The sequence below is a fragment of the Gavialis gangeticus genome, unplaced genomic scaffold, assembly GCF_001723915.1.
Source record: "Gavialis gangeticus isolate Ggan-Ray unplaced genomic scaffold, GavGan_comp1, whole genome shotgun sequence".
NCBI classification, from domain to species: domain Eukaryota; kingdom Metazoa; phylum Chordata; order Crocodylia; family Gavialidae; genus Gavialis; species Gavialis gangeticus.
In genome coordinates, this window is record NW_017728996.1 from 27,661,913 (window position 1) to 27,673,467 (window position 11,555).

Below are 11,555 nucleotides of genomic sequence, written 5' to 3' on the forward strand. Positions count from 1 at the left end.
ATAATTTTTAAAAAATTAAAAAACAGGTTTGTCTTGGATTGCATACAAAGCCTACAGATCATGACTTTGTTTCAGTTTGAATTGTGTTTTAAATAAATTTGGATTCTCTTAATTTTCTTTTCTCCAAGTTTTCTATGTGAAAATGCTTTTTTTTTTCTTTCAGATCAAAAGATTATTCAGCGCTTCCAGCTAAGAGATTATGGCATTTTCTTGTGAAACAAGAGCTTCTTCAAGACACCTTCATTAGATATATATTCACTAAGAAAAGAAAGCAAAGTGAGGTAAAAAAGGAAATAATAATAGAGTTTGAAGTTTTTAAAAACCAACTTTTCTTGATCTTTTAAATATCTCTTATTTTTATTTCTCTCTTTTCATTTTGGTTGGCATTTCAACTTCCACTTCAGCAGTGTTTTTAAATCTGAATGATAGCATGCTATTTATTGAAGTATAACTCAAACTGAAATAAAGGTTTGTAGACAAGGCATAACTCGGCTTACAAATAATCGATATATTTAAACACATTTTAACTTCCTATATGAATAATACATAGGTTAACAGGAAATGCTCTCTGTGGTTTCATATAACACATACATTTAAATCAGAAACTGCTTTATTTAAATGTGTGCATATGTATATATGCATGTGTAATATATACATATACCAAATAATATTATATAATAATATATAATATGGGTTTTATGAGCTGTACAATAGTTACAACTGAAATGAGTTGTAATTAAAATTAAACTCTTGATATATAACTAAAAATCAAAACAAGTACACTATTTATCTTAAAGTCCTGTAAGTATGGAGTTTGTGTGTGTATTGCTCCTCTGTTTATTTGCTTATACCATACATTCTGTGTTCATCTAGGAGGCATTACATTTTAAGTGAGTTTGTTTAGATTCCTGTTGTAGTTTCTGTGCCTTTTTATAAGAAGTTACAAATACATTTGTCATCACTTACTGACAGGGTGGCCTTTTTAAATCTAGTGTGGAATGTTTCATTCTTTTTTTTATATTTGTTTGTGCATGTGTGTTGTGTTGGTGACTGTGTGGTGTTATGTAGTCTGTAGAAGATCGTGCGGAGCAGGTCAAACAAAACTGCGTAGCAGAAGATGACAAAAGCAAGGTAGTATCCCTTCTCCCAAACCTTTAGCACATTCTTAAAAGTTCTGTGGGACTGGCTTTTCTTTCTCTAATATGACTAACAGAAGTTCAGTGTTCTGTGTAGTCTCTGTGCAACAGGCTTAACCAGGGCATTAATTTTGGATGTTCCATAATTGGGATGTGAGCAAACACCTTGTAAATTCTGTTACACGTGCATTTATGCTTTGATTTTCAAACACACAAACCCTTCTGGCTTTTAGAACAAAGAAGATAAGATGTCTAAAGTTTAGCTTCCTAACCAGTACTGAGGCCACTGAACTTTTTTGCATGACTTAAAGACTTTGCAGTCCGTACATAACACTACGTAAGCAATTTACCTGTCAATTAAAACTCACTGATGAATATTTTGTAGGTTGAAGCAGATCTCGGCTACCCAGGGGGGAAAGCAAAAATCATTCACAAAGAGTCTGATATGATAATGGCATTTGCTGTAAATAAGGTAAAAGCCATAAACATTATTACTAATAGATATAATACATTGTTGTTTACTCTAAAATTTAAACTACAATGAACGGTCTATTTGTACTGCATAGGCAAACAACAATGAAATTGTTTTAGCGTCCACACATGATGTGCAAGAGCTTGATATTTCAGCTCTATTGGCTGCTCAGTCATTTATATGGATTGGGGAGGAATACGACAGAGAATCCAAGAGGTGAGGTTTTTTTTTCTTTGCAATTATATTAATATTTCACTTTGAAATTACACACTGGTACCTGTAGTCCAGAAGGTTCATGTTCTTTTTATTATTGCTGCTATATATTCTTCATCCATGAATTTCACAGTACTTGACAAAGGTGTAGGAGTGTTTAGTATGTGCCCTATTACAGCCACATTCTCCTGCCAAAACACAACTGAACTAAGTTACTATAAATTTAACTTGGTAAGAAACAGGTATGGCCATTCATTTTTGCCTGTTCCTGTAACAAAGTGCAGAAATGATTAATTGACACTCTTCCAGCTGCCACTTTAACTCCCAGAATTTTAGCAAAGCATTAAGCAGGTAATATTGTAAACAGCACAGTATTTCAGTTAAAAAGAGTAACACTGCTATCTTTTTACAGTTCAGATGACATTGACTTCCGTGGGTCTACCACAACACTCACTCAATCTACTGCACCATCTTTTGGAGTGAGTCAGATTCAGTCATCTTCCTCTATGCCCTGGTTAGGCAGTGGACAAACAAGCACTGGAGCTGGTGTAGTATGTATTTCATTTTTTATGATATTGTTAATATTTAATACCAAGACTAACAATATTAGAAGAATCCATTCAGTGTCTTTCGTGAGAGGGCCATAAATACTATGAGCTGGGAAAAGATGCTCAACCAATTAAATATTTCCCTTACATTAATAATTTTGGACAGGCACAAAAAAAACTTATTTTTTTATTGAACATTGAATAAGAAAAAATATGGAATCCTTTCCAACCCCCTACTGAAAAAGAATCTGTTAAATTATTTTTAGAATAATTACCTGAATCTGCCATATTCCTAAATTTAAAATTTTGTAGTCTAAAATAATATTAGAAGTATGTTGCTTTTCTCTGGGAACTTTTGCTTTCTGTTCCTTAATGAGACCTCTGATTTGTTGGGTGTTTTGTTCCCTTCTTAAGGAAAATACCATTTCAACTCTTGTTTTCAGGTACTAGATTAGAAGCATGTCCTTAAGTACTCTTTTAAGTCCCATTGACTTCACTGGGACATTAGTACATGCTTTAATGCTGTCCTAAAAAAACGAGTCCTTTTCTAAACTGAGGTGCTTAGTTACTGTGTTGCACCTGAAACTAATTAGAAAAGAACGTGATGTTCAGTCTCTAAGGTTGGGGACCCAAAGGCAGTCCATTCGTTGTACAGTAGCCTGAGTGGCTTTTATATTTTCAAAGCTAATCTAAACACTATGTCTGATTTTAGAAGTTTAGAAATTGAATGTCCCATTTTTCTTTTCTATGAAGCTCATTAAAAGAAATCTGAATAATGTTAAGAGAATGGCTTCACATCCAGTCCATCAATATTGTAAGTAAATTGCTATTTATCAGTATAAATATTCTTCATCAAATGGACAAACAGTAAATCTTACAATGTTCTCCTGTTGATTGATAATCACCTACATATTTCTTCCTTTCTTTACTGCCCCCCCTCTCCCCCTGCCCCCAGATCTTACAGGAGCCCAAGATGGCAGTGTTCGAATGTTTGAGTGGACAAGACCACAGCAACTGGTGTGCTTTCGGCAAGCTGGCAATGCAAGGGTTACTAGAATGTATTTCAATTCCCAAGGCAACAAGGTTGGTAACCTCAAAGTTTTTTTTTTTTTTGTTTTTTTTTTAATAAATATTTAATGATGCTGTAAACTAAGCCAGCACAAGAAGGACTAGAATGCAGCAGAATGTAAAACCAGGAATATAGTTTGGCAAACACAGGGAGTTCACCCCAGAGGAGGGTTGGGGGGCAGGCTTTCGTTCAGTACAACTGTTTTGTGTGTCCACTTCTATGCCACAATAAACTGCCCCAATTTAATTCCCATTATACATACATGCTATATCTGTCTGTCCATATCCAGCAATCCTTAAAGTTACATATGAACAGTCAACCTAAAACACCAGTCAAATACATCCTTAATCTATATTGAATGAAATACTTTCAGTTTTCATAGTAATGACCATTGTGCAGACTGTAAGGCCAGATTCTAGTCCACTAGAATCCATTAGGCATGCAAGTGGGACTTAGGCTCCTAAATGCAGTTCTATTCCACCTGCTAGAGTCCTACAGAGGGTGGGTGGGTCCCTTTCCTTGTCATTACTTTTTGTGACTCGTGTCTTAAGGACAAGATGGTGTTGTGTTACAAAAGTTAGATGCGTTAATAAATGTTTGGGAGAGCACAGAAGCACACTTCCAAGTTCACTTAGATGTCTAATAGGTTGGCTTGGATCTGGTCATATAACCTTTATGACACATCCTATAAACTTAATCCCATGAATAATCTACATCCAGTAGTAATAGGAGACAGACACAGGCTCTTATTTTGATAGCTAAAGCCTTGTTGTTTGTGGGATAGATTATGAACCACCTACTCAGTGGTGAGCTCCCAAATATCAAAATGAATCAAAGGTTCACATTTTGCCCCAAGTAGGAGTTTGAAGAAGATCAAAGCTGAAAACAGCCACAGCCTCCCTGGTTACATATATTACAGAACAAATGTACACTGTTACGCAGCCTCTCTCTTCATTGTAGTATACATATAACTGTCTGTTCAGGAATTTTGGCTGTTATTTATACCTCATAGTAGTTAGTCAGGCTCAACAGAGATAATATTCCACCCTGCAGTTTAAGCAGAAAGAGATGTTAACACTTGTATTTAACTATCCCATTAATGGATCCTGTGAGGATATTTTTTAGGAGAATGGCATAAATACTGTACTGAATTTACATTTTTCTTACTCTCTCATGTAATATTAGTAGTCAAGCGCATTTTGCAAAGTGTAGTCTCTCCACAGAAAGTGTTCACCAATATATATATTCTTGCAAGGTATTGATTTGTAGAAACTTTGAGAAACATCTAGGTTTTGACTTCTTTACAGTGCTCGACTTGAGAAAGGACACTGTAAACCTGGTTTAACCGTCCCTTGGTCTCTGCTTCGCTACATTTGTTCTACTGCCCAGGCCTATTGGATATATGACTGTGATTCCCACCACCCGCCCAGGTGCAGTTATTGAACAGCTACCTATATGGTTTCCTAGCCCCACAAGCTACTAGTCATTACTCAGAGTAGACTTTGCCTTCTTTTTGCCTTCTCTTGATGGGCTGACTTCCTCTGTATTTTTTCCTCATTTGTTATTAATGGACCTTTTTAGTGAATCTGACTAGGGGATAGATTCAGACGTATGCTCCAATTGCTTTTTGGCATGTCAGTGATCTAAAACAGATGTAAAATAGGTTTAATCAGGCATTTACATTGCACTATGTGAGAGAGGTAAAATCCAGCAAAGCTGTGGTGTTCCCCTGAATGTGGCCCATGACTGACTTCTCCATTGTTCTGCTGTCACTGCTGGTGTTTTTGACACAGCTATTAATGTACCTACTCTTTTTTGGCTCATGAATGAGTTTGAAAAAACCCTGAGCATTATTCTCCACCCTGGCTTATGAGTTTTTGCCAGGGTAATGCCACTGATTTCAGTAGAATTCTACCGACTTAAAGTAAAAGTTAAAGAATAGTGCCCAAAGTATACAGAAACTGTTCTGTTTCTCTCATACTCTGTTCTCCTTGCCTGTCACATTAGACATACTAGCATAAAAACAAGATCTTTACTGAAGAATTTTCTCCAGTGGATCCTCTCACAAAGAAATAATCCCCCCTTGTGATTGAGTATTGTGGAAAATATAATATTACAGAGGATTAGGACTCCAGATCAGGAAAGACCATAAGAGCTGGTAATCGTGTAGCCAGCCAAGATGTATACTCTTTTCCTGTGATTTGTCATACATGCAGAAAAGGAGTAGACAACTCAGAAAAGCTGCACTTGACTATTTCTTTGAAATTATCAAAACAGGTCTTGGAAGCTTTTCTACGGAGTGACAGTGAAATCATTTAAATATAAATGTCAAAGTGGTAGTAACTGATATAATATCTCATCAGTGGTGGTGATAGGCATGGGTCCCTGCTTCCCATTTGCTGTCCTTCTATAAATCACTGGGACTACCAATTCTTTTCTTACCACAAGGCAGCTTCAGAAATTGTTGCTTTTTTTTATACCACCAAATGAACTTTGCTTCCCTTCACCTCAAATGTGGTATCATTCTATCCCTCTAACTTTTAATTGACTAATCTACAAGAGGGGCAGTACTCAGTCATACACCAGGGACAGAGGGCAGGTTTCAAGATATAAACAGCTATATGAGCAAATGACCTGAATCGGGACCAAGAGAGGGATTAGGCTCGCAGAGATGTATCTTCGGAGCTGGGTAAACAGAAGAAGTGGTCAGTGACAGCTGAAAAGAGAGGTTAGCAGTGGTGAAAATACAAAATTTCCCTTGAACCTGGCCAGAGAATTCCCTCGTAACTTACCTGGAAAAGTAGCCCAAGTGTCCCTCCAGCTCATGCAATCTCCGCACAGGCTGAAAGCACCTAAGTCTTATGTATCCACAAAAATATCTTGAGAGCAGCCACAGCCCTTAACAATAATTGGACCCATTCATTTTTATAAATGAATACCTGCAACCTTCAGATTTCTCAGCATTTTAAACCTTTGCCTTCCTATCCTGGAATACAAGGGCTCATCCAGCCCACTTATCCTAATGTAAGGATAGCAAGAAAATGTGATTGTGTTAATTCCATCCACTATGCAGAAGTAGTCTTGGTTAAAACTAGAGAAGGCTGAGGCTGCCCTTCTCTGCTCTGTTTTGATTGACCTAACAAGCACATTGGGCATCTATACATGTGTTGGGGTGGGAGGGTACTTTAATTAGTGCCCACAGTGTCACACGTACCCACAGCATCACATGTACTTAGCATCCTGTGCTTCAAAATGGCAACAGGGGCACTTTAATTAAAGGCCATTCAACAAACTGTAGTTAAAGTGCCCCGCCACCATTTTGAAACATAGGGACGCTGAATACACATGATGCAGAGGCTGCTGGTGCATGCTAGTTAGCAGATTCAGTTCATTGCAGCAGACTCAATCAAGTCTGCTCCAACCCATGCTAATTAGCATGGGTCGGAGGTGGAGGTCCATCATGTGTATAGGGGCCCATTAAGCCCATCTGTGCAGAGAAGTGAAGTTCAGGCAATGACCTCTGCAGAGTCAGTCTGGGACTGTTAGCCTACAATGGCCCTTCTGCACAGTAGAGGAAAAAGAAAAAGCTTCAAAGGGGAGAGCAAGATAAATGAAGCTCAACCAGGATCAAGCTTATGAGGAATCTAGAGCACTGGCTTGGAGCATAAGGTAATAAAAGTGATATGTGACACATCAAGAATATTTTGGTATCTCTCCAAGGTTATCATAGGACAACAAATGTGTTACCTTGGAATCCAGGCAATCATTCAATTTAGGGACAATTGGAAACCTAAAACCACCCCTATAGACACCTTGTTTTAGATTATATAAAGCCCTTGTTTCCTGGCCTGATAGATTACATTATTACAGGCCATAAGATTGCAGTCCGTTTCAGGAAAATTTTATTGGTTGTTAAAATATAGCATCAAGTTTCCCGTATGCAGAAATAGCTCAAGCAGGGCTTATGGAGTCAGATGGCAAGTGAAAGAGTTTAAAAATGTTTCACTTGCTATTCCTCAGTGTTTTCTAAGATTTTTTTCTCAGACAAAACTTTTAGAAATTAAACAACATCAAATGAAGAGTTTGTTCCTATTCATTTGAGTCAGTCTGTATCAGCCATAGTCTTTGCAGTTATTCCATAATCATTCCTATAGCAGTCCATCATGTACCTTGTTTTATTAAATTTAATTAATGTTGTTTCCTGCTGGATGCTTTGACATTTTTTAAAATAACCCGTTTCAAGTTTACAGTGTGAAATCTTTCAAAAGCATGAAAGTATTAGAATCATAGAATCAATGAGTGGGAAAGGACCTAAACAGATCATCGAGTCCAACCCCCAGCCATGGGCAGGAAGGAGCACTGGGGGTGGAGGGGTCATAAGACCCCAGCCAGGTGCCTGTCCAGTCTCCTCTTGAAGATTTCCAGGGAAGGTGAGAGCACCACCTCTACCTTAGTCACAGTAGCCAGGTGACCAGGCATTAGCACATGGCACTTATAGGCGGCACAAGAATGGCAGGTACTACTGCTGCACCCAGGGTACAAGGTGGAGTTGTTATGCCTCCACATAATCCTAAACGCCCACATCATTTTTAAAAAATAGGAATACTGGTTTTGAAAGAGTCTTAACTGTGTAGACTTAGCCAAGTCACTTGTGACAGTAGGATTCAGGTGTCTTGGTTCCTTGCAGTAGTTTTTAATACACTTGTAGACAAAAGTGCTGGTTTCAAAATGTTGTTAAAAACAAGTGAAGACATAAAAAATGCCCATTTAAATGGGAGCCATTCAAGAATCACTGTTAATAGAAAAAAAAATAATTTCTTTCTTGCAGTGCGGTGTTGCTGATGGAGAAGGGTTTTTAAGTGTGTGGCAAGTAAACCAAACTGCATCGAATCCTAAGCCCTATCTGGTAAGTAATATAACATTATTTTTTCTTTCTAGAGAGGAATTTATCTGAATCCATATTCAGTATCTTTTATTCTTCAGAAGTTTCAAACAGGCCAGAAGTATGGTCAGGTACTATGCATAGCTTCATTGATGTTCCTTGCTTTTCTTTTAGTAAGCTTTATCATAACAAGTATGATTTTTGACAGAACAACTTTAAAAAAAACTCATTTCAGCGTAAACAGTACAGGTGTTAATGTAATTATAAATGCCACCTCTATGTTACCCTTGATTTTTATTAAGCAAGATTCACAATTAGAAGCAACAACTACAGTACATAAAGACTTTAAAAAATAAAATAACTTAATGTCATCAATTCTTTGCACTGCTAATTAACAGTACACAAAGAGGAAACTTCATTGAAGGCAGATTAATAAATTGCATGTTGTACTCTGGATTTGTTGTAGTGTAGTTACTTAGTAGAGGTTTTAGAATCTTTGTTTAATATTCAAGCTTGGAATATATTTATTTAGCTTTCCTTTTTCATCTCTGTTCTTATTTTGTTGTTGGTAACAGATGTATTGTATAGATGATAAAACTGCACCTCATTGTGTTGTTTTTTTTATAGAGCTGGCAGTGCCACAGTAAAACCACCAGTGACTTCGCATTCATAACATCTTCAAGTCTAGTAGCTACATCTGGACAGTCCAATGATAACAGGTATATTTAAAAGGGGAAAAGAGAGAAACACATAGGATTTTCTAAGCTAGGAAAGGAGAAACAATTTCAATTTTAGAGCTACCCATCATAACGGGTCTCTACTAGTTGGATCTTGTGCCTGTGGTTGATCATTAGCCAAAATGTTAAAGTTCAGTGTTGTGCGCTACTGCATTTCCTTACAAACTTGCTGTCTGCTTGTATGTCACTCCTTCAGTTATTTTCTTTCAGCAGGTTGCACCCATTAGCCTGCTGGCTTCTCATACTCCTTACAACTAAGTGTTAAATTATTTCTTTTTCCCCCTTTATTTGATTATATGTCCAGGGTTAGCATTTTTGTATGTGTATGTACACAAGTGCACACGTGTATATAATATGTGTATTTGTAATATATTGAAGATGTAACTGCCTGGAGCATTGAGGTTTTACTGCCTAAGCACCCCTGCTTTTTATTGCTTTTTTATGTCTGATAATTTGTACGTAATTCAGCAGTCTCAGTCTCTAGCTTTGGATTAATAACAGCTTCTCCCAACTGCAACCAGTTCTAATGGGTGCAGTTAGGAACCCAGGGCTGAAAGGGGCCTCCTGGGCCATTCAATTATGTTCTTTGCATTTGTGCACTTAACCAAGGATTCTCCAAATATCACTGTTTCAAACCCTCACACAGCTGCAAGACTCAAAAACCAGAAGTGCCCAGAACACCCTACAGCAGTGGCCAACACCGTGTCAGGAGCAATGAGCTGAAAGAACCCAGCTCCGTCTGAGGCAGACCAGCCACTTTTCCCTATTAGGTGCCAGATCCAGCCTGCCCATGAGCTGTAGGTTGCCAGTCCTTACCCTACAATGTGCTATAGGTAAAAACAGGTAGACAAGCACTACAATGACAGGGAAACAATTGGTTAATATAACATAAGTTCGAAGGATCCTAGGAATAGGATAGTGGCCCACAGAGGAAGGTAAAACCCACCAGTCTGCACCACTCCAACTTTAGGGATGGACATCTTCCCTCCTGACCCCAGATTTAGCAATCAGCATGAACCTGAACAGAAAAGCAAGGCCCACTTTCTAGAAACTTCTGAGCTTTTTGAACTTTGGTAGAAACATCAACTAAGCCTACCTCAGTCAAAATGCCCCCTCTTAACTCATGGAGTTTAGTCTTAAAGCAGTTCAAGTTCTTCCTCCACACTACTTCATTTTCAAAACTTCACTTTTCTGATAGTCTGTAGCTGGGATGCTCAACCTCCAGCCCTTGGAGCCTCAGCATCTGGCCCACAGCTCCCCATGGGTCAGGAAATTTGGCAGCACAGCAGTTAACACTGCCAAACCACTCCTTCCTTCCACAGGGCTGGGCCACATCTTCTCCCCCTGTGCAGCTGGATGGGTGCAGACCTTTTTAGTGAATCCATGTCCCCTTCCCAGAGCTGACCCTAGGCTGACCCTTTAACACTGTGCGAGGCCATGGGACCCCCCCGCAAAGGCTGGGCATGGCAGTGCCATAGCGATGAAATTTGGCACCCAGAACCAAGCAGATCCTGTGTGCCCCCGACGAGCCGCTCTTCAGAAGACATGAAGTCACAGGGGACGGGCGCAGGGCTGAGCAGCCAGCTCCAGGCAGGCCCTGCAGGGGAGGCCATGGCTTCTCCTCCTGGCTCCACAGGCCCCCCAGAGCGTGGGGTCCATGGCAGTTGCCCCAGTTCTCCCTACCCAAGGGATGGCTCTTCCCCTTCCCACTACAGGGCTGGGTTGGGGCCAGGTCATGCCCCCTCCTCATGTGGTGGATCAGGGCTGGGTCATGTCCCCCACCCCACACAGGACTGGGCCAAGCCCCCTTCTCCCACCCAACTGGATTGGGGTTGCCTCCCACCCCATGCCCTGCCATGCATGCCCCAAGTGCCAGATTGGGACCATTGACTGGATCCAGCCCACAGACATACCAGGCACTGACCATGTGGCCTACCAGATGAAAAGGTTGAGCACCACTGGTCTATATTGATTCATAGCCAACTTTTAGCCATTGGAAATTGTGCTGCTATTAATTTTCAGCTTAGAAACTTTCCTCTCCCCCTACTGTTCACCCCATAACTATTTTTTGTCAAGAGTAATCGTACCCCCTTGCGATCTTCATTTTGTTTAACTAAACAAACTTGTACAGGTTTGGTGAGGAGCATATTTAGCAAATACAGGTTCAATCAAAGTTGTCTCTGCAGGCCATGAGATTCTGAGATGAGTGCCTTGTATATTGTCCGTTTTCCCCAATACTTCTCTAGGATTCAAGGGAGGTAATCAAACACAGCCCCCACTGGGGACCAGGGGAAGATTTTAACAGGCACATACGCCTTAGCCCCAAATCAGTGGGAGTTTAGCATTTTGCTCTCACTTGTGCCTTTGCAAGTTGCCCCCATGACTGCACCAACTCCACTGTTCCTGCTCAGCTCTGCTTTGCAAGCCTCTGACACAACTTTAGCAAATTCTGTGCAGCTCTCAACCCCTCCCCCTCTCAATTGTTTAGCAGAGAACCA

At 39.5% G+C, this 11,555-nt stretch overlaps 1 protein-coding gene across 3 annotated transcripts in view; it reads left to right on the forward strand.

Annotated features, from left to right (window-relative positions):
* The window catches only part of DMXL2 (Dmx like 2), a 117,099-nt gene that overhangs the window by 96,015 nt on the left and 9,529 nt on the right, over positions 1–11,555 (forward strand). For 2 of the 3 annotated variants that reach the window (XM_019504203.1, XM_019504204.1), the window contains 9 exons: positions 164–281; positions 1,069–1,131; positions 1,522–1,608; positions 1,703–1,824; positions 2,234–2,372; positions 3,123–3,183; positions 3,325–3,452; positions 8,267–8,344; positions 8,948–9,039. In XM_019504203.1, coding sequence (XP_019359748.1) covers positions 164–281; positions 1,069–1,131; positions 1,522–1,608; positions 1,703–1,824; positions 2,234–2,372; positions 3,123–3,183; positions 3,325–3,452; positions 8,267–8,344; positions 8,948–9,039 — 888 coding nt within the window. The remainder of the gene's footprint in view (positions 1–163; positions 282–1,068; positions 1,132–1,521; positions 1,609–1,702; positions 1,825–2,233; positions 2,373–3,122; positions 3,184–3,324; positions 3,453–8,266; positions 8,345–8,947; positions 9,040–11,555) is intronic. The other variant, XM_019504205.1, reaches the window with a different exon arrangement.